At 36.1% G+C, this 24,871-nt stretch overlaps 1 protein-coding gene across 3 annotated transcripts in view; it reads right to left on the reverse strand.

Moving 5' to 3' along the window:
• The window catches only part of LDAH (lipid droplet associated hydrolase), a 126,666-nt gene that overhangs the window by 56,020 nt on the left and 45,775 nt on the right, over positions 1–24,871 (reverse strand). For all 3 annotated transcript variants that reach the window (XM_042803443.1, XM_042803442.1, XM_033004535.2), the window contains one exon: positions 14,274–14,443. In XM_042803443.1, the coding sequence (XP_042659377.1) occupies positions 14,274–14,443 (170 nt within the window). The remainder of the gene's footprint in view (positions 1–14,273; positions 14,444–24,871) is intronic.

The raw sequence follows: 24,871 nt of genomic DNA on the forward strand, positions 1-24,871 counted from the left end.
GCTGAAACCTGTTTAATGGCAAGAGCAGAGGGGATCATCCATACCTCACCTTACAAGTGGGTCACAGCAAAGGAAAAAAATTATCTGTTGTTTCACATTACTTGAAATATTTTCCAGTAAGGAGTACTCTTAGATTTTTTCCAGACAAAGTCCAGATTTCTGCTAAACATACAAAAGACTAGAACTCAGAAGTGTTCTCTACAGACACTGCAAACTATTTCTCAACAGGTCAGCTCTACATCCTGAACTATTTGTGAATTATTAAAAATATAAAAAATATTAAACACACAGAATGTTCATTACATTTACAAGTCTCACAGGGTTGAAATGCAAATTACTCTGTACTACAAATATTTGGGTAACCGAAGACTTACCCAAAATGTTTGGAAAAAAAAAAGAAAAAAAGAAAAAGCCTTTTTATGGGTTAAGGTAATAATGAGAAAACTGTTCTCCCAAAAATCTGTATCTTATTGTTGGACTGAAAATAGTTGAATAGAGAAAATATTCATTGACAGAGCAGTATTTTACATAGAGAATTAAGCCCCATCAAAGTGGGCAATATCATTCCATCTACAAGGGAAGTGCCAAAGGAGACGGCCAAAATTTGCAACGGTGTGATAATACCGGCAGGGATGGATTTGTTGCTATTATGATTAGAGCATATAAACAGAAGAAGATTAGGAGGGGTGAGGGTGAAATAGAGGAAGAATAGTTTATTGGATGGAAGAAGGGCAGGGAGAAGCTTATGTTGGAATGCAGTGTCACAGTTACACACCATAAAGCTTTCAGTTGCTCCCATTACATGAATGTCAGAACGCAGCTGCCACTTTCCAGGAGAAATTCTTTCCATTTTCATTTTGGAAGCACGGGGTGGGATATTTTTTTCAGTGTAGCACTCCCATGAGATGACCATATTGCATCTGCAGGTACCCTTACGGTACATGGACTGGTAAATGTGATCCTTGTAGACATGATCTGGGACACTTACCACTTATGATGAACCAGCAGCATGCCCTTAAAGGGGACAGACAGCTCAACAAAAAGAAAGTATTAAGAATCAGATTTTCTGTTGTCTTGAATCAACTGCTTTCAGAGTCATCAATATACAGCCATACCTACCACTAAATCTCCATGACAATCCATTCAGTTTAAGGAAAAGTGGCTGAACCGGGGTGAATGAGAAACCAACCTTACAATTATAATCTCATTTTGCTGATGAAAAGGAAAGGCCATGATTCTCCATCTGTGCCTCAAGATCCTGGGACTCCTACTTTTAAGTGCTCCACTTACAACATTTGGAAAGTGTATATTCTACCACTCACTGAAGTGAGCCCTCAAAAAGGCATACAGTCAACCCAAGCCCATAGCCCTACTAGGCTAGAAGGGTTAGTAGGCAGATAAGGAAAGCTTAGCTGACATTTGATGTTCAAAGGAGTTCAGTCCATTACCATTTTACTAATTTTAAATGGATTACTTAATGATGTACTCTGGAGGTATACCTCATTAAATGTACTTGTGATATCAGTGAACAACAGAAGGATGAGTGAGCCAGGAATTATACATTAAGATGAAACCGAATACAAAGCCAAACTTTGTATTTTTGTCAAAGGAAGAAAAGAAACAAGGAATATTTGAGGTTCAGGATAGAACTTATATCCCAAAGTGTTGTCAGGGTATCAGAAGAAGAGAAAAAGAGAGAGGATGGAGTGAGGAATTCAATTCTCTCAGTCAGCCCGTTTTTCCATCCTTGCATTGACTTTCCCAGAACTGTAAGTGTTTTAAATAGTAAGGGAAAAACATAAAATTCCTTCCTTCACAATACTACAGATTGTTCCTAGCCTTAATTATAATGACAAATGGAACATAGGCAGGAATCTGCTAAAAGAGCAAAATTATCATATCTAATTTATCATGCAAATAAAACTGGTCATCGGGTAGGAAGAATTTTAGTGCAACTGAGAACAAGAATTTGGAGAATACCTTTCAATTGCCAATGCCAGATAAAAAGTCTGAACTCTGCCAGATATCATTAAAAGTCACAATTCAAATTATATTTATTGAGATCTGGGGTCTGTAGTTTTCATCTAAGTAAAATACACTTACAGTAGTCATAATGATGTTTTAAAACAGAGGAGCAGAAATATAATGTTTTCAAGAACAATTAGGACTCCGTGAATTCTACTTCTTATACAGAATTATGCTTTGTTTTGGAATTTGAAATGGAGTGGAATGTTCTTACAATTTCCAAGTGACTAGAAATGTTGCAACAAAGTTATTAGAAGCATATTTTTGTTAATATTAATTGAACTTTCTTACAGGATTCCAAAGGTAACAAGTTTATTAACTACAATTGTGGTTCCTGGATTTCCACTTAAATATATACTTAACACTGAATTCTACATGAAAGGGTAAACTTCAATGATTTTTTTTTCCCAAAATGTCACAGTTAAGTAGATGTGTATCCAATCAACCAAAATTAAGCATTTCAAATATTTATGCATTGAAATAAGTGGAAAAGGAAGTGGACTTCTATTACATTTAATTTTGAAGATAACCGCAGTCATAAGAGCACAGAGGGTGATACTTAAGAAGAAATCTAGGGCTTGATTTAGTTCTCTAAACATAGGTTTACAGTCACTCAACCCATCTTCAGGTATCTGAAAGGATCCATCATGGCATTTGCAAAAATTGCCCTAAAATAATCAGTAATCAAAGAAATATGAAAAAGACGGAAAAAAAATTCTCCAGTACTTATCTGAACTTAATTCAATAGTGTATTATAAATGCTCTAGATGCAGTGAATGTGCAATCTAAGCTCAGAGATCTTTAACTGTTTTGTATAAAGTTTGTGTCTTTTTTCCAATTATTTTCACTCCTGCACTGAACTCTTCAAACAGGACACACCATTCTCAGTTTAGAAGCTAATGCAGAGAAATACATTTTTCCAATGTAGCTGCTAAAGTAAGCATCCCTGGACTTCCCTGTTAACCATGGAGAATGAACAAATTAACAATATGGCAGAATAGGAAATATTTTTAATTACAACACTTTCCATTCTAAGTAACCTTTTCTAACTAGAAGATCCAAGACATGTCCTTCCTCACTGCTTGAGTCACGGTATCACATACAATGAGAGGCAAGAACCGATGAAGCAGTTTAACTTCTTTGTTGAGGCCTCAGGATTGCCAGACAAATTACATTTTAATATAGAGCTTTTAGGAACAAATATTGGTTACTAGAGTTATAGCTGTCCTCAAGGTTTAACTACATGTTTTCAAAGTCTATGTTCAAAAACTCCACAATGTCCCTTAACATGCTCCTTTCATGAACAATTCTTTAATGCCCTAATTGACTGCTTTCCCCTTTTCTCAACTCAATTTTAAATTTCCATGAAAACTCCTGATTTCTGGTTCTATCGGCTTCTATAAAAGCATATAATTTGCAGTAGAAGAACAAAACAAATTCAAGCTATGTGCAACGTATCTTGATACTGAATTTTGATCATTTGGACCAACTCTCCAAAGAGATGAGTATCATTTTCATGTGCTATGCATACACACCTGCAGCCAGAATTCCTAAAAGATCTCACCACCCAGCATAAAATGTTCTTTGGGAAATCTGGCTTTCAAAAGGGTGTTGAGCTCTTTTGAAAACATATGCTATAAATCCTAATTGTTTTTGAAATTCACTTCTTGTTACATGTTTATGATTCCCTCAGTTTTTATAGAAACATTTCATGTAGTTATTACAATATGAATCCAAATTTTTGGATATTCAAAATAACAAGATTTTATGAACAAATCTGTAAAAATCCACAGTACTTAATAAATTCTGTTTTTCTACCATTTACCATTCTAGCCATCTTTTTATTTTTAGTCCTTCATTTCCTCTTCATTCTCATGTTTTACTTTGGATTCTTGATGAATGATCACAGATTCCACTTTTCAGTTTATTTTTCTTTCTTTCCTGTTTGTACATTTGGCCACTTTAATGTCTTTTCGCTTCCTAGAAAATTTTTATAGATTTGAATTCTGACTACATACACCTGAAATCAGATGTTTCATTAGCAGCAAAATAAATACAGTGTTATAAAAAAAAAATTCAAGTATCTTGAAGTCAAAATTATTGTTCTTCTTGAATAATAACAACCAAAATCTTGATTTTCATATTGTTTCTATGTTTGACTGAGCAGTAAACTAAATACATTAAACAAGGTGACAGAAGCTGAAGTTTCAGTGAACATTATGAACAAAACACAATTTTTCTCAGAAAGTCTTGGGAATTAGTTTTTCCTCAGGCCTTCTTGTCACTGGCTTATGATCGAAACAAGCTAAGCTTAGGGCAATGTTATCATTGACTCCAAATCCTCACTCTTAAAAATGTGATCAATGTTAAAAACAGAAACTTGAATTAATATACTCAGTAATTACACTCTCACAAGATATACTGCTGCTGATTTTGTCAAGCCTGTCTTTTAACTGAACCAGATATAAATTTTAATTAAATCTGTACTCATGCTTTTAATTAGCACTCTATTTTCCAGTCTCATCTGATCTTCAACATTTCTGGACTGTAAGTTTTCCTGACTCAGAAGAATACTGAACTATATGTAATCTAGTATTTCCCGTAAAGTTCTCGAACTGAGCAGGTGGTATCTACCTGCTTCATCTACTTCAAAAACCACACGAAGTATGCTATGCATACACATGGTAACACTGTTCAGAAATGCATTATTTGTTTTCAAAATACATATAAGGCAGTATTAAGATGAATTACATATGTATTTCAAAACGTCTTTTTAGAAAGCAAAACTTACTGTACTTTAGCTCTCTGGTATCTCTATTTCTGTTTTTAGGAGAGACATTTAGGAGTCAAATGATAAGACAAACTGACAGCGTATATATATGTGCATATACATGTACATATATACATGTATATGTATGTATATTTATAGCCTTTGGTCTGTATCTGGTAGATACAAAAACAGTGGAATTAAAAATTAGTTTTGTTTAATTTAATATACATCCCTTCTTTTCTATTCTTAAGACTGTCATATTACAATCTTTAAGTTTTTTGTTTTCTAAACTGAGTTTCTATATTGACACTTTTTGATCAGATACTGAACTCAGCCAGGCAAATCCACAACTTGGCTACCCCCTTTCAGGTGTTGACAATATGATGAACTACAGCTTCCATGACCTGAGCCACAGTGTACTGACACAATATAACAGAAACATGGCATAAAATACTAGTGAACAGAATAAATCAAAGCAATTCAAGTCAAGGTTAATTTCAAAAAGCTTTCTTTGGACTAGATAATCAGGTGTGAGCTTCACAAAGTGGGCTGACAAGCACTGTGAGCCTCATCCAAACCTTCCATTCATGCTTCCTTGGTAAACGCTAGGTTTTGGGTTAGAAGTTTAAGATCTCAACAGTGATGACACAGAAGATCTTGAAAAGGGCATAGTTCAACAGGCAACCCTTCCCAACATGAAACTCTGAAAATTTTACATGTTCTTAATCCTACAGTTGTGCTGCCAAAAATCCAGAATTTTATCATCTTATATTGGTAACTTGATTCTCACCTTTCATTGTTTCTTGCTTGCTACTTCTACAGTTAAAAGCAAGAAAAAGTCTGGATTGCAGACTGGACAGCCTCTTTTACTTTTTTTATCTCTCTCTCTCTCTCTCCTTTTCAGGGAGGGGGGGAGCAACCTTAAAGTGCAAATCCCATTATCTCTTTTCAGAGGAAATAGGATTCTTAACTAGCAGGCAGTTATACACTGTTGACCACAACATATTTGGTCAACATAAGAGTCAGAAGATGGCACCACATGTAACAGACTACATAATGTATGGTTAAAAGTTAATTTCTCTGCTTAAGACAAGAAAGCAGAAAACCAGACTGACACAAAGCAGTAATTGTCAGGTATCTTCACAGCATGACTGAAGACTATTCTCAAGTTGCTGATTACATTTCAGCTCCTGATAGGCTTAGTTATTTGCTGATAAATGATAGTTCATGCCACTTTGGCTTGAAGATAATTTTCTCTGATAAAAACTATATTCTTAATGTGGAGAAAGAGGCATGCCTCTCCCTGGTGAAAGCAAAAGACTCCTTATTTAATTTTCCCTTAGGCATTTTACATCTGAAGATGTATTACCTTCAAGTTTATTTCTCATTATTTTTTAGGTTTCCTAAATTTATTTCTGTCCTTGAGACATTTCACATTCTTTTGTCTTCTATATTATAAGGTGTGTTGTTTGGCTGTGAAGAGTAAAGTAATTTCAGGCAGACCCACATAGCATGTGGCAACTTAGACAGTGCTTGTTCCTATTTACAAAGGCGGCGTCCAGTGAGGTTAATACATAAAATCCCATCTGTCTGTTGATTGCTGCATTTTCTTACAGTTTACATTTTTTAAAGCTTTTTTTTGGCGGGGAGAGGTAGAAAAGAATATGACTGGGACCGTTAGGATTAGAGTCTGTCATCAAGCCAGTGAAAATAATGGTTGTTAGTGGTCTCTTGGGTGAGCTGACACTCTCAACCCCATTCCACAGTTATCAGCCTTTCACTGACAGCATTCTGAAGTTTTGTTGAGTTTTTAAATTCAGGCTGGTGGCCTTTTATGAGTGTCTCAGTCAAAAAACAGTATCTTTCTAACAAATCTTTGTTTGCCATGAACTCACCCACTACTGCTCTTTGCTTTGCAGCTTCCCACCCCAAAGAGAGAAGGTTTTATGTTTGTCTTAGGTTTTCATATGAAGGTTGTTTTCATTTTTTCCTTTTTCAAAAAATAAAATATCTCCACAAATCTTCGTAGAAACTTCCTTGATGCTTCAGAGATACAGCATTTTATTTATTTTACTTGGTCAGGTTTAATAAATCATCTGCATTACTTCTCACTTTTTCCAAATAAGCGAGTTGCATAATGTCTGCATATGCACCAAATTTGTATTGCTTGCTTTACTGGCTATTCCACTAGATTTACCGATACTGCCTGAGGTATCACTGAGAGAACATACTCGTCAGAACTTTGTCATCTGTTGCAAGGCGGATTATGCAGACTCTGCAATGTGTATACTACCAACTAAAGCAAATTTTAGTCTAATTGCTGGCTTAGACCACCTGTGCTTCCTTGTATACGCTCCCAAAGACTTGCTTTCTATTAAGAACTGATAGATAAAACTCCCCAAAATATACATATTATAGAAACAGTCCAATTCAGTGACCAACTTAAAACATCCATAAAGTTAAATTAGCACACACATCTCACTGAAGGCAGCTAAACTTAGACTCATGATTAAACCTGTGCAAAACTATTAGTCTTTCTTTTTTTGCTCCTTCAACACTTAAAGGGAGATGAAGGTGGGTGTATATCAGCCCAATGTTGTTTGCTTGGTTTTTTAATATGTAGCTCATTTATCCAGATGGGTGGACTGAAGGAGAAGAAAAATACATCAGAGTGAATTTAGTTTTGTATCAAGGCCTAGAAATTCACAGCTCTCTTCGTAAGATAAGCATTTATTTGAAATGTGTACCAATTCTCTTGTGAGGTCTGCTAAGTATAACCATCTATTTTTTTCCTGCATACTAATTTTGTAAATGTTGTCATTGGGTTTGTGTTACTGTAAGTCTTTTACCCATTTTAATTTTTATGGGGATTTTTTGCACTTCATCATTTAAGCCCACAAGTAGCATGAAATTCATATAAAAATAGTGTTTCTCCATTCTGTTTCTCCAGATGATGATCCCAACTGCTAGATATAACCACATATCCATATTCCACCCATCACTGCAATCCATTAAGGAACCACAAGCAAACAGTTCTCTTTAAGGACAAATCAAAACAAGGTTGCACAAACCAAGGACATTTATTCACGCTTCTAGTGTGCTATTGGTTTCACTGCACCCTGGCACACAGGTATACAAAGTATAACCCTCTACATGGGAGAAGATATCATCTCTTTTCAGAAAGCTTCTGGCTATTTTTCTATTTTATGCAGTCTCACTGTACTCTTCAGAAGATCTGAGATAAGCTTACTTTTGTAAGAGAGCATTCAAGGTGGTAAAAATATATTTCTTCACTAAGCCTATTTTAAACTTTACAATCGTCAGTGAGATCCTCAAAAGTTAATTTATCTAGACAACAGCTATGTAAACTGACTTTGTTTAATGTACTGTGACATCTAATTTAGGCAATCAACATGTGAATTAGATGCTATCATGCTAAATAAAAATTTCAAAAATGGAATAAAAATTTATATTTCTGTTTATCTCAGGTGTGGTTTTATTTTAATCTTCTTTCTACTTCTAAAATGCACTTGAACTTCTAAGGATGTCAGAACCTGCTAAATTAGAGTCCTTTCAGAAGATGTTTTCGGTAACGATGACACCACTAGTCTTGGATTACATATAGATGTTCTAATCTCAGCAAAATAGAAACTGAACAAATGTCATTACTTTCATACAGTCTTTCCCTCACCCATTCATGCTGCGGAAAAAATGATTATCTCAAAGCTCAGATATGCTTAGTAGTTCCTGTACTGTTAAAAAAATCTCCCTCTTTTCATCTCACAGTCTCATAGACCCTGGATTTCCAGTAATTCTAGACTAAAGAATTTTGTTTTCTTGTTGAAATATCCATATTTAAAAACATAGTGACTTTTCCCTTTCCTAACGTTGTGAAAGTGCTTCCCAATCCATAATCAAGCTTTCAACACAACTGAAACCAAATTATTAATATAAAGGGTCACTGCATTGAATTCTTTATCACAATACATCACTTAGCAGAGGACTCCTGACATGTTTCACTCTTTTACAGCCTAATTCTTTCACTGAAGTTAGGGGAAGCTTTCTAAGTACTTTAGCAGAGAAGAACTAAGTGTTAACCAGAGAAAAAATAACCAATTTGATTCGAGGCAAAAAGGCAGCAGTGAGAGAATCTAGTATTCAATCAAGCAAGACTTTAAACCATTACAAAACAACTTACACCATCCTTTCTCCCACCCTCCCTCCCCCCAAGTAACTATTCTCACAACACAAAAAGATGTGAAAAACAACTCATTCAGCAGGTGGGATCTTTTTGCTATGATGGCCAATTATGCATTCGCCAACAGTGGCAAAATAAAATACTCTTCTTGTCCAGTTCGACTCTTGGGAGAACCAAAAGCTTAAAAAAAAGACAAAAAAAAAAAAAAAGACACCTACTTGAAGCTTCTATCTTTGGGAAACTTTATTCCAAAAGAGGATTATCTGTGCCAGTAAACTTTGGAAAAGCTTCAATAACTTACAGAACTGATGTTGACCAACAGACTTGGTAAATTAAAGTCTGAGTAAAGAATAAATAAACATGGAAATAATTCTGAGTAACATCAAGTGTGAACACTCTTGTCCAGAATGAATCTAGAATATGTTCAAAATCATTATCTTAATTTATATTGAAAATATATTAAACTATATCAGAAGAAGACATTTGGTTTAGAATTAGAATGTTTTACATGACTTATTCAAGAACAGATAATTTGCTTTAAACTTCATATTCTATGTTACTGCAAAAAAAATATTTATGGATAGATGTTCACACATTGTTTAAGAGAGATTTCTTTAATTTGTTCTGTGAGTGATTATTGCATTTTATGCTGCATACAAAGATACATTGCAATGAAAACTATCACCATTTTTCACTGTTTTAGTCAAGTTTCTTTTAAAACAAACTACTTCTACATATACAGGTAATTTCTCACACACACTGAAAAAAATAAATTCCCTGGCCTAGAGATGGCAAAGAGAAGAGCGTTTCTGAAATTCCATATCCGAGTCAATGTCTTTGTCAGAAGGGCCACGTGCAGATATATCTTCTCCCACTAAAATGTGTTGCAAAGTGATGCAGGTAATTGGGAAGAAGCATATTTCTAGACAATAGAAAAAAAAAAAAAGAAAGCTAACAGAGTTGTGACATCTGTCATTCTGTTGTGTACCTGTAGGCCATCAATGTTTCCAAGCAAGCTGCTCACAACAGATGCCTTTTGGTTCAAGTATGAAAACACAAAATGAGGACTACATATGTCACATGAAAGGTGTGATTTGGGGGAACACCAAGGGTAATAAAAGACCTCCTTATTAATAGTGCAACAACAGAAACTTTGGAATGACAGAAGACTAATCTATTATCAGCTAAATTTAAAAAAGAATGATAAAATATATTTCTGGCTTTTTCTAAGATCAGAAGTAACAGCAATAATGTTTTACAGATAAAAGCTCCTTCGCTTTTTTAAGTAAATATTTTGAAAAATTTAAGAAAGAAGAAATAAAGCTACCATGCACATATAGGAGCATAATCTAGCATAACTATATTCAAAAGCTCTAACAAAATGCTTCCTATTGAGGTAATTCAATCCCTGTGACCACTAATAATGGGTAAGAGAAACATTTTTCTATAGATTAGAAACTGTCTAAACAGACAGGAAACCAATAGCAGAGACATATAGCCAATTTCAGTAATTCAAAATGTTAACAAAAAATGGCCAGTACTCCTGTTAGGCATGTTTAATTTATTTATAAAAAGGAATTAATAGCACCAACACTTTGCACATCATAAAATAACTCAGAAAAGTCAGTGATGAAGACATGTTTGCTTAACTCAAGAAAGCTTGGTTAGTGGACAGCATCCTGATGGGTAAAAGTCAGTACTGATTTATGAAGAATAAGACACATTGCAGAAACCTTCTATGCTACATACATTACCAGATCCTGAACAAACTGTAGCTCCTCAAGTGAAGGACCTAATGCAATTTGTATACAGACAAAAGAAAAACCATGAAAATATGGTTATTTTACTGTATCTATTTGTGGAATCGCTAAATGAGAACTATGTTATTTTGTTGTGCTCATCAGAATTCTCGAAAGTAAGTACAGACCAACAGATCTGTTTCGAAGAGAACACAGTGAAGGAAAGGTAAGGCAGATGTAGACGAATGTGTGCAGAGAAATGATGTGACAGGGTTTCCAAAGTATGAACTTGTTTTATACACAACTATTCCAACTTATGTTTTGTTAGCTATTATTTATGAAATCAACCGAGTTTTAACGACACCCAGTATTCTTTTGCACCGAGACATAGTAACAATGCATGGTTTTAAATTATATATTATAGAAATTTGATTTATTTAAACTGATATATACTCAGAGGCTTTAAAGTCTTCCTTCTCGAGTTTTGCAGGAAGAGCAATGTTTATATTGTATGATAGTTTCACTCATTAATAAGTATTAATTTATTACCACAAAGGTGCTGGCATTTCAGAAGCATCATTGCAAATGAAAGACTAATGCTGTAACAGACTGAATTTCATTATCAAGGAAATGTGTCAATCTTTTGAACAAATTAATGATCAAATGGAATGTTTTAGGAAACACTCAGTAGTGTCGCCAGCTAAGTACATGGAAATCCTGCAAGTAAGGACTTGTGTTTTAGAAGAGAATGCCTGAAGCATGTAGCATATTTATGAGTTAGGCTCAAGCTCCAACAAATGAGAAAATAATTTTGTCACCCAGCTTCATTTTTAAGTTCTTCTGGCTGAATGAAGAGCAAAGAAGATTATGAGGTTAAGACTAATTATCAAGTAAGTTGTACATTATTGTATTTTTCCATTTCCACAGAGTAAGTCTGATTAACATTTTTCCTTCCCAGTGCCAAAATTTTTTAGCAGTCTGACAAACTCTAGATGCTCAACTTCCCATGAAGAGGCGAATCTTGTTAAGATCTGATGTCCACAACGACAACTGAGAAGCGTTCACGGTCATATGTGTATCAGAAAACAGACTGGCCAGGAACTATTTCCTGGTTCTGCCATTGAACAGAATGTCATGGGATGGTCTGTGTCCACATGGCTGAATTCCCCCTGCCTCAAAACAGAATGTCTACATCCAAACACACTACTGGGAATGGTCCTAAGCCTCTGTCAAGCCCAGAACCATGCCAGGGTGTTGTCTGTGAACTGATGACTGCTTTGGGCTAAAATGTCTCTTAAAGACTGGTCCAAAAATGTCACTGCATAGCTGGCCCATTACTCAAATCCATGCAGTAGCCCCACCTAGTTACAAGTATGGATGTAACCTGTGTGGCCCTTCTCTGCTAATCAGACTTACTTAAAGGCATCAACCCAAGACCAAGTTTGTGTTAAGGGTTCTTGAAGAAATTGTTATCAGAAGCCTCCCCAAGAGTCAACAGGAAAATAGGGATGGGGACCAAAACTGAATCTATCCTGGGTAAACTGCAAATTCCTATTTCATTTCTCTTTTAATTAAAGAAGAAAGCATTATTTCACAGAAGTTTAAGAAAAAAACCACAGTACCCCATTAACCTTCAGAGCATAAGGGTCCAAGAGACAAGCAGCATTCAAAACTGACAGCTGAAGAGCAACACAGAAGGAGAGATAAGGAGACAGTACTTTCTCCTTTTCATGAATGCTAGCTCAAGTTCATCAGATTCATCATTGTACAAGAGAGGGACAATCTAGTCTCTATTTGGTTAGATTATCAAAGGGCTTTAAATTGGGTAACAAAAATAAAATCTGCTAAACATACACTCCAAACATAAACATTTACTGAATTATTTGAACAATAAATACAACACATTAACCTCTAGCTCAGAATAATAAACTGTAAGCAATCAAAGGCTCTTAAAGCAGAGAATTTAAGACCAAAACCAAAACTCATGTAATAAAAGAATATCACATAAGAACTACACAAAAATAAAATCAAATGATCTAGCTACTAAAATACACATATGTGCTCAAAATCTTGTGGGAATCAAATATTCCAGTAAAAATAAAGGGAGAGATGGAAACACAAGTTTCTTATTATCACAGTTCATATGTTATAAAACCTAACAGTTAACTTATTTTTGGCAAAGGGACAAAGATTGCACAACATTCTGGCTTACACAAATATTTTCTATTGTTAAATGCATCTTAAATGTAGCTTGTCGTATATTAACTTCAGGCACACAGTGCACCATGCAGTTTGAGAGTGTCCCAAAGATACCTACTTTTCAAAACACTGATGAATAGCAAGCTGCCAGCATTCAGTGAGCCAGGTGTAAAAAAATTACTCAACAATTCATAGTTTAATTGAAACCAGATAAAATCCTTTGTGTACTAAAGACTGTACAGATGTTGACCAAAGAAAAGTTGGTATTTTTGGACAAATTACTGCTTACGATATTTTCTAGAACACTCCCTCTTGAAGAGATAAAACAGTAATAAAAGTTCTCTCAAAAAAATGCCCTTGTTTATAATCACAAAGTGAAATATGCCTGTTGAAATATATCAGGTTAACCTCCTGTTTCACGTTTTTAGTTGCTGTTTCCTTTAAAGGAAAAAAAAAAAGTTAGATGTGCAGTGGAAATGATTATGAAGAAGTGGAATAACCTACTCATGAGTATATTAAACACAGACTTTACACTAACACTGCACTTCCTTCCACTGAAGATTTTATAATGTAAAGGACGAGGCAATGATTTAGCAAGAGTGAATGTTTAAGAATAAAAATTCAGTATTCTTCATTTGTCATCCACTAGTAGAGTGAGATATTACTGAGCACTAACAGTTTGCAATTTCCAGAATTACAGGGACATGGCCCTCCCTCAGCCTTCTTACTGCTCCACAGTGACAAAGAAAAATGTCCAGATAAACAAGAACATGCAGTAAGACCTCTCACTCTTATCAAGTTACACAAACCAAGACTGAGTTGCTGAAGCAGTGATACATGCATATATATTAAATTTTAAAAAAAAGGTCCTTCATAGTAGTACTCATCACAATTTATATTATTATTCTTTTCCATACATTTCCCCATGTATAGCCAGCAGTCTACTTGCCCTGAGATAAGAAGGTGCTATGAAATTCTTAAACAGTCATAATTTTTGGTGTAGTAATATAATGGCCAAATATCTAGTGATCTGTTTATAAATTATTTAAAGATGAGAAGACAAAAAAAAGTCCTAAATATATTCATCACCATTATTAATCATTTATATTACAAGGGCATTTAAAAGTAAAAATTCAGAGTAAGAACTTTATTTTACATCAAACTATTATATGCTGTTAGGATTAGTGATTCTTTTTTTAATTTCTTTTTAATGAGAACTAGGATTGGAAGTTTGTACATAGCAGAATATAGCTTCCACAGGAAAGACACAACATTACCTATAGACTAAGCATGCGCACTGCTTTGCTAATAATGTAACTCCCATGCTATAAGGTTAATGTACCTGAAGTTCGGATGCTCGCTTCATCATCTCCAGTGTGATGTAGCAACCAATAGAATGAGCAATCAGTACCAGCTTTATATCTTTTGATACATTCTTTTTGAGGAAGTTCAGCTTATGCTCTACTTGTCCATTAAGTCCAAAAACATCCTCTAGCTCCTTAATATCTGTGTCTGAAACATAGAAGAAAAAAAATGTCCTTTAACAACAGAAATTTCAAGTATGTAATTTTTTTCAATTTCTTTGAAAAACTCTGAAATAAATAAACATATTAATCAAAAAAATGTAACAAACAAACTTAAAAATTTAAGTTACCACCACTGGTAAATACAGACTGATGAATCACATGTACAGGATGTGAAGCTTTATGTGTAGCTGGGGAACCAGGGAAGAATACAGAAACACACAGAGCTTCATGGCACATCTAGCATTGTGTTCTCCTTCAATCAGAACAAGACCAAACTCAAGGCATTGGATCAGCTTAAATCAAACTAACTTTACATTAAGAGATCAGGATCTACAGCAGCATTACTGCCCAGGAACAGGAGCCCCTTCACTCAAGACAAACTATCATATATGTTATCATGCACTAAGAACCTTCAGATACTCAAAAACTTCTGTCTCAAATTAAAGATGCCCAGAAAAGTCCAATGGAATGAGGAAAAATATGAAATGTTTATATGACAACACGGAGAACTAGCACTTACATAAACTACCCCTAATTGTGCAGGTTCTTATTGTCAATCCAGCTACAAAGAGAAAGATCAAGTTAGAGCTTCATGGTTCTAGGTTATTGTGAAATTTCATTCTTATTTTGCCAGAGATGATCTATAGGAGCTTGGGCAATCACTTATGACGAGGACTTCACTTCTCGGCTCCTGGCCAGTCAACAAGGACGATCTGATGCCTCTAAGAATTTACAGTAATTTGGGCATCTTTACCTCTCATTCATGAGGTGGGTGACATGGATCTCGTTTCCCAATCTAAGGTGGTTCACAGCTCTTTCATCTGCTAGAAAGGTGATCTATCCAGTAAACTAAAATCTGTATGAAGGATACACCACTCCAATTTAAGCTGGACTACTTGATAGAAAAGACTGTAAGAAGAAATACTGAAAAAAAGAATGAAAGAAAAGAGGCAAAAATCATGAAGGAACACACGCCTTTACCTTATCTGAAAGATAAGTACTGATACTGATATCACTTAATCTCTAAATCCATGATATTATCTCAGGGCTCAATTTCATACTCCAGTTTAAACCCCTGATCTTCTACACTCCTTACATGTTGACTTGCAATGCAGCTTTAGCCTGGAATAAGCCAAATCTTCTTACAGCAAGGTTCAGACACATGATGGGGACCAGCTGATTACTGAGCCACGATAACACGGAGAGCATAAAGGTTCCTGGCAAGTCATCCACCTCTAACAACTCAGGAGCAGCTACCAGGTAATTAACACAGAGCCCTAATCAGCCCACCATGCATGAGGTGTTTAACTTCCCACTTGGTTTCTTTTGATATCCTCTGAATCAGTTCACTATGTGGAAAATAGATGTGGAAGGAAGCATCCATCATGCAGAAACACTGTAAAGATACATACATTAAAGAGACTGAAAGGCACTGACAAACTACTGAAAGGGAAAGCTAGCAGCACAGATTCATTTCAGATGTAGTTGGTTTTGTGCCTGCCTGAAGGAAGTGGTAACAGAAGCCTTGCTGCCTCTGTATGTGAACAGAGTTCATCAAATTATAAAGGCTGACCATTTTTTTAATATGCATGTGGTAAATTTGATGGAAATTGGTCAGTAACCTTAAATGCTAAAAATGACTAATGCTATTGTAATGAAATTATTGGGGGGTTGACAGTGACAGTGTTAATTGGTACCCTAAGTGGGCTCGCACTATATTGCCTTTTTGATCATCTATATGAAACATTACCTTTTGAAGAAAAATAATCGCTAAAGCACGTGTTCTGAATGCCTTTTTTTCTGAGCTTAAACCACTATCACAGAGGTCTCAACAAAGAAGTTCTTCAGTTAAACTGGTATTTCCACTAAAATTACTAATGATCATATCCCAGTATAATTTACAGTAGTTTACACTAAATAAAAAAGGGGTTTACTAAAACACAGTCAATGAACGTAAAATGAGAAGTAATATTTTGCCTACTAGGCTTTCTACTAGTGGAAAACAAAGAGCTTGTCCTGTTTTCCGAAATCCTAAATAAAAGCCTAGGGCCAAAACATTGTTTTTAAACTCAGTTTCTATTTTTAGCAAAAGGTGTCCTTCTTACTTTTTATTTATTTACACAGCAGCTTAACCCCATGCAGGAGTGGGCTGTCTATATCGCAAGTCTAATTAAGTGTCTATATAACACTCATAAAACACAGAATACTACAAATATGACAGCCCACTGGATACAGCAACAAGTGAAAGAGTATGTTATGTTGAATATATGTATGCTGCCATGTGTTGGGTTGAGCCAGACAATTTTCCCTTGTAAACATTTGCTATCATTTCCATACTGCTTTACTCAGGCATTGTCATCTCCAGTGATTTATCAGCATGACTTTTAATGTTTGACTTTCCATTCACAGATTTAATTCTTAAAAATAAGTAATTTTACAAGAATTTCAGATTATTTCCATGTTAGAGTAAGGGAAAAGGAGGTAAATTAGGTATATAAATTTTCTATAAAATTTCTTATGGTTCACAAGACCCCAGAAACCATGCAGGAAACAAAACATTTTTTTTTTTGTATTGTTGAATCTCATAAGGTTAACGGCTGCTTTTCACTATATGAATTCAATATCTGCTAAAAGAGATGCTGAACATTGCTGCAACGCAATTAGTAAACAATACGGCAAAGACAGTCTAGTCCAGCCTCAACATTTTACAAGTTAAGGTAGCTAACTATGTTAGACAAATACAGTTAATTATTTCAGTTATTTAAGACATTAGATATACTATTTAGTTACCTAAAAAATAGCAGTGTAGAGATTCAGGGCAACATATTCATAGCTATTACTGATTTCAGCAAAGATGTGCCTGGTCAGGACCAGTTTTGTTGCCAAAGCAAGAATGCCAAGTAAGTATATGGCTGAGGATTAAGAGCAGAGTAAAAATAAGGGTTTTTTACTCCTCACATTTGCCCAGACCTAAGTTTAGGAATTGAGCATACCCAACTGAAGCCTGTGCACTAGTGTTTCCCTAAGGGAGCAGGGGAGAGCAGAGGTTGCAGAAGCGATTTTTAACTGGATGGGTTAGTTATGATTGATGATGATCACACAGACCTGTTCTACTGCAGTGGGGCCAAAGCACCCTCAGCGCAGCCTTGCTCCGCACCGCTCAGAGCAAGGATGCTCAGACTCCCATGTCTGCTGGCCTATGTTACATACACATACAATTCTCCTAGACTGAAAGTAAGTCCTGACAGCCAATGCTGACCCCAGAGAATTGTTTCAGCTCTTTAATCCAACTTTTCCTTTTCTTCTGAAATACTGGTTTGTTGCCAGACCAAATCACATTGGCACTACCCCTAGAGAAGCCACACTGGAGGATGAGTGTGCGGTGTGGGGTCTGACAATCCACACGCAAAACTATCCTCAGCACTGACTGACCCTGCACTCTTGTCAGGTGAAACTCCAACATCACATAATCCTATATTGAAATACGCATCGTATTTTACTTCTGGACAAATATAAAATTGCCCATGCCTCATGTCATTTCATGTTTCCTCAACACAAATGCTACACTTCTAATAGTCCAAAATATGTGAGAGTTGGGCTGCATCACAGGTTTGGAAGAATTATTTATTTATTTTACATAATAAAAGTGCCCAGGGATTATCCAAAATCAACATGAATTTCTTGGGTGGAGAAGTTTAAATGGGTTCTTTATATAAGCAAACAGACTTGCACAAACACACTGGCAGTCAGCTCACCAATGGCTCTACATCAGAGAAGAGACCAGAGCAACTTCACCTCAGGTGTGGAATAAATGGCATGGCTGAACGAGAGCTCATTTAAGCAGTTTTCAGATAGTAGAAATTATACAACTTGTACCTTATGCTGCAAACACCCCATCTGGGACAAGGCATGTGATTTTAAGACTTTATTTAGCTGAAATGTATTAAAAGAAATACTGTATTTCTTTATTTTCTTTGGCAAAGCATTACTCTTCCAATGTGCTTTCGGAAAAAACAAGTGCACCATCACTTTAACGAATCTCTTCTTCTGACCTCTGCTAAACCCACAGTCAGAAAACAATGACAGATTAAAATAAAGTGTTTGCTCTAAGATTAGTCGACAAGTTAATCTTGCTAGGAAAGAGGACTTTCGTTTTCAGGGAAATAACAGAGAATTGTGTGTGTTTGTTTTTCTGCTGTGTATGCAAGGGAAATTCTTAGGCAGAAAAAAAAAGTGTATCAGTTATATGAGCAGACTTTAGACTGGAGATTCATAAAATTTAGCCTTTCATTAAAAAGTCTCCAAAAATGACAGACTCTTTTTTACTGCATGATCCAAAAAGATACTGGAGGCCAGATTTTACAACACTACCCTCAAATTTGTGCATATAATTTCCGCATGCCTTTGTACTTCCCTAATTTCACAAGGGAATGCTTGCATGTCCCAACTACCCTAGTCACAACAGATGAACATTTGAGCTCAGTACATATGGACATGTCACAGACGGACTTTAAAGTCTGTCCCTGAATCTGCTCATACACAAGGCCCCCAAATTACTCATGAACAAGTAAGGAACTGTGTGGAAAGGTGACTTGTAATTATATGCCATAAAGGAAAGGGAGGTAAAAACCACTGCCCTATCTGCACTGTATCTTCTTCTTCCCTGGATCATTTACTCTAGGAGGTAGTACCAGGATATCTAAGGACAAACTCTAATGAAACACCTGTGTAAACTCCTGTGGTCAAGGATTTTCAGAACTGGACCTTTTACAGGATAAGGACAAGTAAGTATCTGGAGACTGAACCTGAAGACTGGAAAAAGATTCATCTCCTCCTCTGAAGATTCTGCTCATTTCAGCTGCGCTACACATCACCATACTGTTTAATGTTAACAGTGAGGAGAAATAACAAGTTTAAACACATTAAAATGCTGTAACATCACAAGAAAGCATAAAGAGGAAGAAAAGCAGCAGAAGATACTAAAAGGTCAGTGATGATAACAAAATGTATGAAAAGGGAAGGCACAAAGCATCAAATACAGCCAGTGAAATAGTTCAGGAGAGGTAGCTCAGTCATGTTAAGTCCACTGCACCTCCATCAAATACCGTAAATGCAACCAACACATAGAGCCAAGTGTTTTAGGCTTGATGCTCCACCTCCTTTTTCCACTGCAAATACAGACAAACACTGGTGGGAGGAGCACCAGCTGTGACTGAATAACTACTGTTTAGACGGAGCAGTGCATGGGAAATTTTATCTCTGCCTTCATGTAGTGACAGGCAGAAAGCAACACCACAACTAAATCAGTTAGAAGGTTATCTGTTAAACTAGCATGCATAGTCAGAAGTCTAATTATGGAAAATAAATAAATAATTTGTTTGGTTTTTGTTCTTACAGCAAAATAAAATAATTCTTTACAATTGAATGACACCATCTGAAAATGTTTAATTACACCTGTTAGCTTAAAAACTCAGATTTCAGATTTGTGGGTCCAGTATGGGCAAATATGTTAGAAAATACATCCCCTAAAGATATATTGCTTAAAGCCTGAATGCTTCACCCAATCTTTCATTTGATTATTGAACCCTGGATAATTTGTATCAGCAAGTGATAAAATGTCAAAGAAGTGGGATGGAAACCATGAAAGAATGTTCAATATATACTGAAGAACTTCTCTTGACACCAGGAACCAGGTCTTAAAGCACTGTGTTTTAGATTAACCCTTAGACCTTAATCTGGCCTTAGTACCCTCAGGAACTGTTCATGCAACTTTTAAGATAAACACACCAGTCATTAGCGTTTATTGGAGCAATTACTTTTTGTAAAGGTATCCTCCACAAATAAATTACCATTTACTCAAGATACTTAAGTGGTCATATGTATTATTTTCTTTATTAGTAAAATAACAAGACCTTAATTTACAAATTGAACTACTGGCTTCCTTTGCTATCTACATACTTATTGCTGGGACAATTGTTTAACACCTAATCTGTTTTTTAAAGGAAGCTGTATTTTAATCAAATTAGTAGAAGCATAGTCTGACAGAATGAACTAATAAACATGACAAATACTAAAACCCAAATTTTTATTAAAAGCATACAGGAGCACACCAAACTTATTAAATTAAGATATCTGTGAGAAACTTCTTTTTATTTTGCATTCCCAGTCTTGCTTCCCTCTAACTGCTCAGAGTAACTATTACCAAGGTATGATGAAGTAACAGTGCAAAGTTTGAAGTAGAATTTTGTTGGTTGTCTCCAATTTTGAGAAGGCAAACACAAATAAAGTGTTTTTCTATACAGTTCTACACCAATCTATGCCTCCAGAATCACTATAACATGCATAAAGCAAATCTAGTATGGGTGTTTTACATAACATAGATGAAAAAGTTTTCTGTATTTAAATGACTGTACCTTACAGTCAGTAAGCTGAATAACTACAGAAAGTGCAATTATATAAGAATTTTCAAGATCATTTATTAAAAAAAAACAAAAAACAAAAAACAAAAAACAAAAAGCTTGGAAGGGTAGAGGTTAGAGAACCATCACTGTATAGGAGACCTAAATTTCCATCATAAGTGATCTCAAGGAGCAAAAGCAAAGAGGTCAGATCCTATGGGAAGATGATTGTTCATGTTATGTTTCTGGTTTTCTGGACATGCTGAAGCCAGGTGAAAGGCTCTGTGACTTCCTTTCTTCACTTGCCCACACAAACAAAAATGGAAGGGACTTCCTTGCTGAGGCTGACTACTATGTAAAAAGTACAGGACCAAGTATAAAACTTACTGAGACTCTTTTAGTCTCCTACTTTTGTCACTTCTAGACTGCACCTTTGATGGCAGCACACTTGGACTAATAAGGACTGCTTTTCAGCAGACCTAATGATTTTGAAGAAAAAGACCTGTAGCAGCTATAGTTGAGTTGGTTGTAAAACCTGAGTAAGGTCATTCTAATGCACCAGGTATCCCACTCAGCATACCATCTTACTTTGCAGAATACCTTCCACAAGACAAGTAACTACAAAACAGAAGAAAACAACAGTACGTCCTTACTCCACCAGAAATTAGGCTTTTATCTAGGCTTTACCTGTTCTTTTGACAGTTTCAAAGTAATTTCCTGTTTAGGTGCGTATGTCTACACTTGCAAAATAACAAATAATTTCAGTATTTCAGTACGGCAGCCCTTCAAGATCTTCCAGTAATTCTCCTCTCTTCCAGCAATGTCAAAATGAGTCAGTTCTACCACAGATTATTAAGAAAGAATCACTGAACATAGCCTGAAATAGTTAGGACTACATACAAGCAAGCAGGTACTAAACAAAACCAGTAACACCAGTGTAGTGGGAACCCCTGAAAACTTTACTCTTCCTGGGCTGCTGATAGGTCTGGGCATTTCAGAGTAATTTTCCAGAGTAACAGCAAAGACAAGCAAGCACAGGCGGGCTCAGCCCTCCCATACCAGGTGCAAATCTCTTTGTCACTGCAGGAAAAAATATGATTAAAAGAGGGACTATGAAGAAGGCAATGAAGTAGCTTTGCATTGGCAGAGTCTTCATAAACAATGAGAGGAAGCAGAGCTCATGTACTCTACAACTGGCTGAAAGAACGTAATGAGGTGGGTGTCAGTCTCTTCTCCCAAGTAACAAGTCATAGGACAGGAGGAAATGGCCTCTAGCTGCACCAGGAGAGGTTTAGATTGGGTATTAGGAAAAATTTATTCACTGAAAGGGTTGTCAAGCATTGGAACAGGCTGTCCATGGAAGTGGTTCAGACACCATCCCTGGAGGTATTTAAGACACGTAGATGTGGCATTTAGGGTCATGGTTTAGTCGTGGCCTTGGCAGTGTTAAGTTGGACTCAATGATCTTAAGAGTCTTTTCCAACCTAAATGATTCTGTGATTCTACTTGAAGATCTGTTGGTTGAGAAAATGAAGTCAATAGCAAGACCTTCAGGAAAAAGCGTGCACCTAGGTGTGCACTTCTACCTGAAAGGGCTACACATTCAGTCTGAGCCTCTGGATGGGATCATTATACCAATAATGTCTGTCCAAGCAACATAGAGAAAATCTTGCAGTTTACAATCTTGCAGATTTGCTGTGCTTACTGCCACAAAAACCAGAAGAGGTTAGGTTGCAAAAATCAGTCTAGGCTCCCCAAAATCCACTTTGACTCTCAATGGAGCCTATTTTCCTTGCTTTGCCTGACTAGCAGGTGGTACTCCTGCAAATGTCTACCTTGCGTGTTTCCCCTACGAATATTCATTTCACATATGATCTGAAATACTATCATCCAGTTTTGCAAGGGCAAATGTGCTTCACTGGTATTTGAATTATCTTGCACCATAAGCCCAAGGCATGTGATGTATGAGTCTCTCTAGGAATAACAAACACAAAATATATTGTTCCTTAGGTAATTCTTTACTGAAAAGTGTATCAGTATCAAGACTATTTGGCCAGATCTAACATCTTCCAACTTAACGCAGGGAAAATTCAGTCTTGAAACTGGGGCATAGAACTTCCTCACTGAACGAAGCAACTAAAAGCAACTTCAGTAAACAGCTTACTTTAACAACAACTTGCATTTGTACAGTTTAATAACGGGAGAAAAACAAAATAATGATGTTCTGCGTATCACCAAGACTGGGTAGATAAATCATAGGAAGTAGAGAAAGCACAGTGGCAACTGTATTAGTGATGAAGGGAACAAAAATGGATGAATATCATTTCACAGGAATCGACTCAGTTTGTGTAAGATAAATGAGGTGTTGCGCCGCAGTAGGCAAGTCTAACAGTCACACCTATTGAAAACAGCACTTCAAAACTTTGAGAAGTTTAAACAGATACAAACAGAGAAAGAAAGACTGAGAGCAAACAAGTGAGAGCCGAAGTTTGGAGCAAAGTAAGACAACTGGCCAAGAAAGACAAACCATGCTATTCCACATACAGGGAACAGAAAGAATTATTTTAAAAGTAAGAGAAAATTACAAGGAGCAAACCACAATGTTAAGAGGGGGAAAGGGAAAAAAGCAAGCAGCTGAGAGTATACCTAGAGGGGTAGTTATACAACAGCACAAGTAACGATACAGAATTTGTACTTCACAGCAACTTGACAGATCAATGGGTGACATTCTATGAAGTGCTCAACACTTCTACTGAATCCAAGCTAAAACTTTTTATTTGTTAGGCCAGTCCTGATTTCTCTTGAAAATCTATCCCAAAATTTTACTTAGAACTGTGATATAGACCAAAACTGAAATGTTCAAATAAGTATGACTCTCTATAATAATACTGAAATAACACCTATCTTTAGAGCAACACTAATGCATTTCCTACTTCACTAGCTACTATAATGGCATTAGGACAGCATTCAGTATAACTTAGTCCTTTTTCCTTACTCTTGTGTATATTCATCTTGGATGATACTATTTTAAAAGAATTATAAAGGAAAGTGTAGGTTTCTAGCTTCATTTGTCCATGGAAATGTTAAATTTCATATCTAGAATAATTACCTGCAGTAAACCAATCCAAATTATTTAACAACACTGTCTAGCATCCTTTTTATTTTAAGAGTAAATGACCCACTTAAGCAAACATAAAATTTTTCCATCTCTCATCTGTATCGTTCAAAAATGATGGATTATAAGAAGTTTTCAAAATTATTAATTTAGATTCCCTGGTGCTGTAAATTTGTGCTACACTGCTGACTGCGAAGAGCTATGTCGGTTTATTCCAGCAGAGAACATGACCCCGTGCTACCAGCGCTGTGGGCCGTAGCACAAAACGTATGCAAAATATTTTGCAATGCAGTGCTACCTCACAGTGCTCAATCAATGCTTCTAATTGCCACTTGTCTCGAAAAGCTTTGTAAGTCTCTGTTTGGGCCCCTCTTTGCACAAGGAGCACAAGCTGACAGCAAAGGGAACCAGCCGTGGCTCAGCGACTGCCGGCACTGATCCCCGGCTGGATGTGAGAGCAGCAGGGGCTCTGCTGCTGTTGGCAGGACATGGAGTGAATCCAGCAGCTGGGAGAATCTAGTTCTCTGGTCTGACACTCTCCATTAAGTTACACTTTCTGCCATCATTGGAAAAGGCCACGATTTTGATTGAGGAGCTCTCCATTTCATCACTTTGCACAGCATAAGGCAAAAGAGAATCGGACAAAACAGCATACATAAAAGTCTGGATTTATTAAAGTCACTGGCAAAATTGAGGGGAGGAAATAGAATTTCACCTTGTACTTTCTTTAACTATAGCAGGTTTCTTTATCATTTGCTGATGCTTTAAATAACCATCTGCATGTGCTGTATCGTACAAATTTTATATCTTTGGGGACGAAACACATTTTTGTCAAACTGACTGCTGATCTATATCTTCTCTTCTCCAGCGTTTTGTTACACTATTTAAGCATTAATTGGCA

The sequence above is a fragment of the Tyto alba genome, unplaced genomic scaffold (assembly GCF_018691265.1).
Source record: "Tyto alba isolate M040663 unplaced genomic scaffold, T.alba_DEE_v4.0 Super-Scaffold_40, whole genome shotgun sequence".
Lineage (NCBI taxonomy): Eukaryota > Metazoa > Chordata > Aves > Strigiformes > Tytonidae > Tyto > Tyto alba.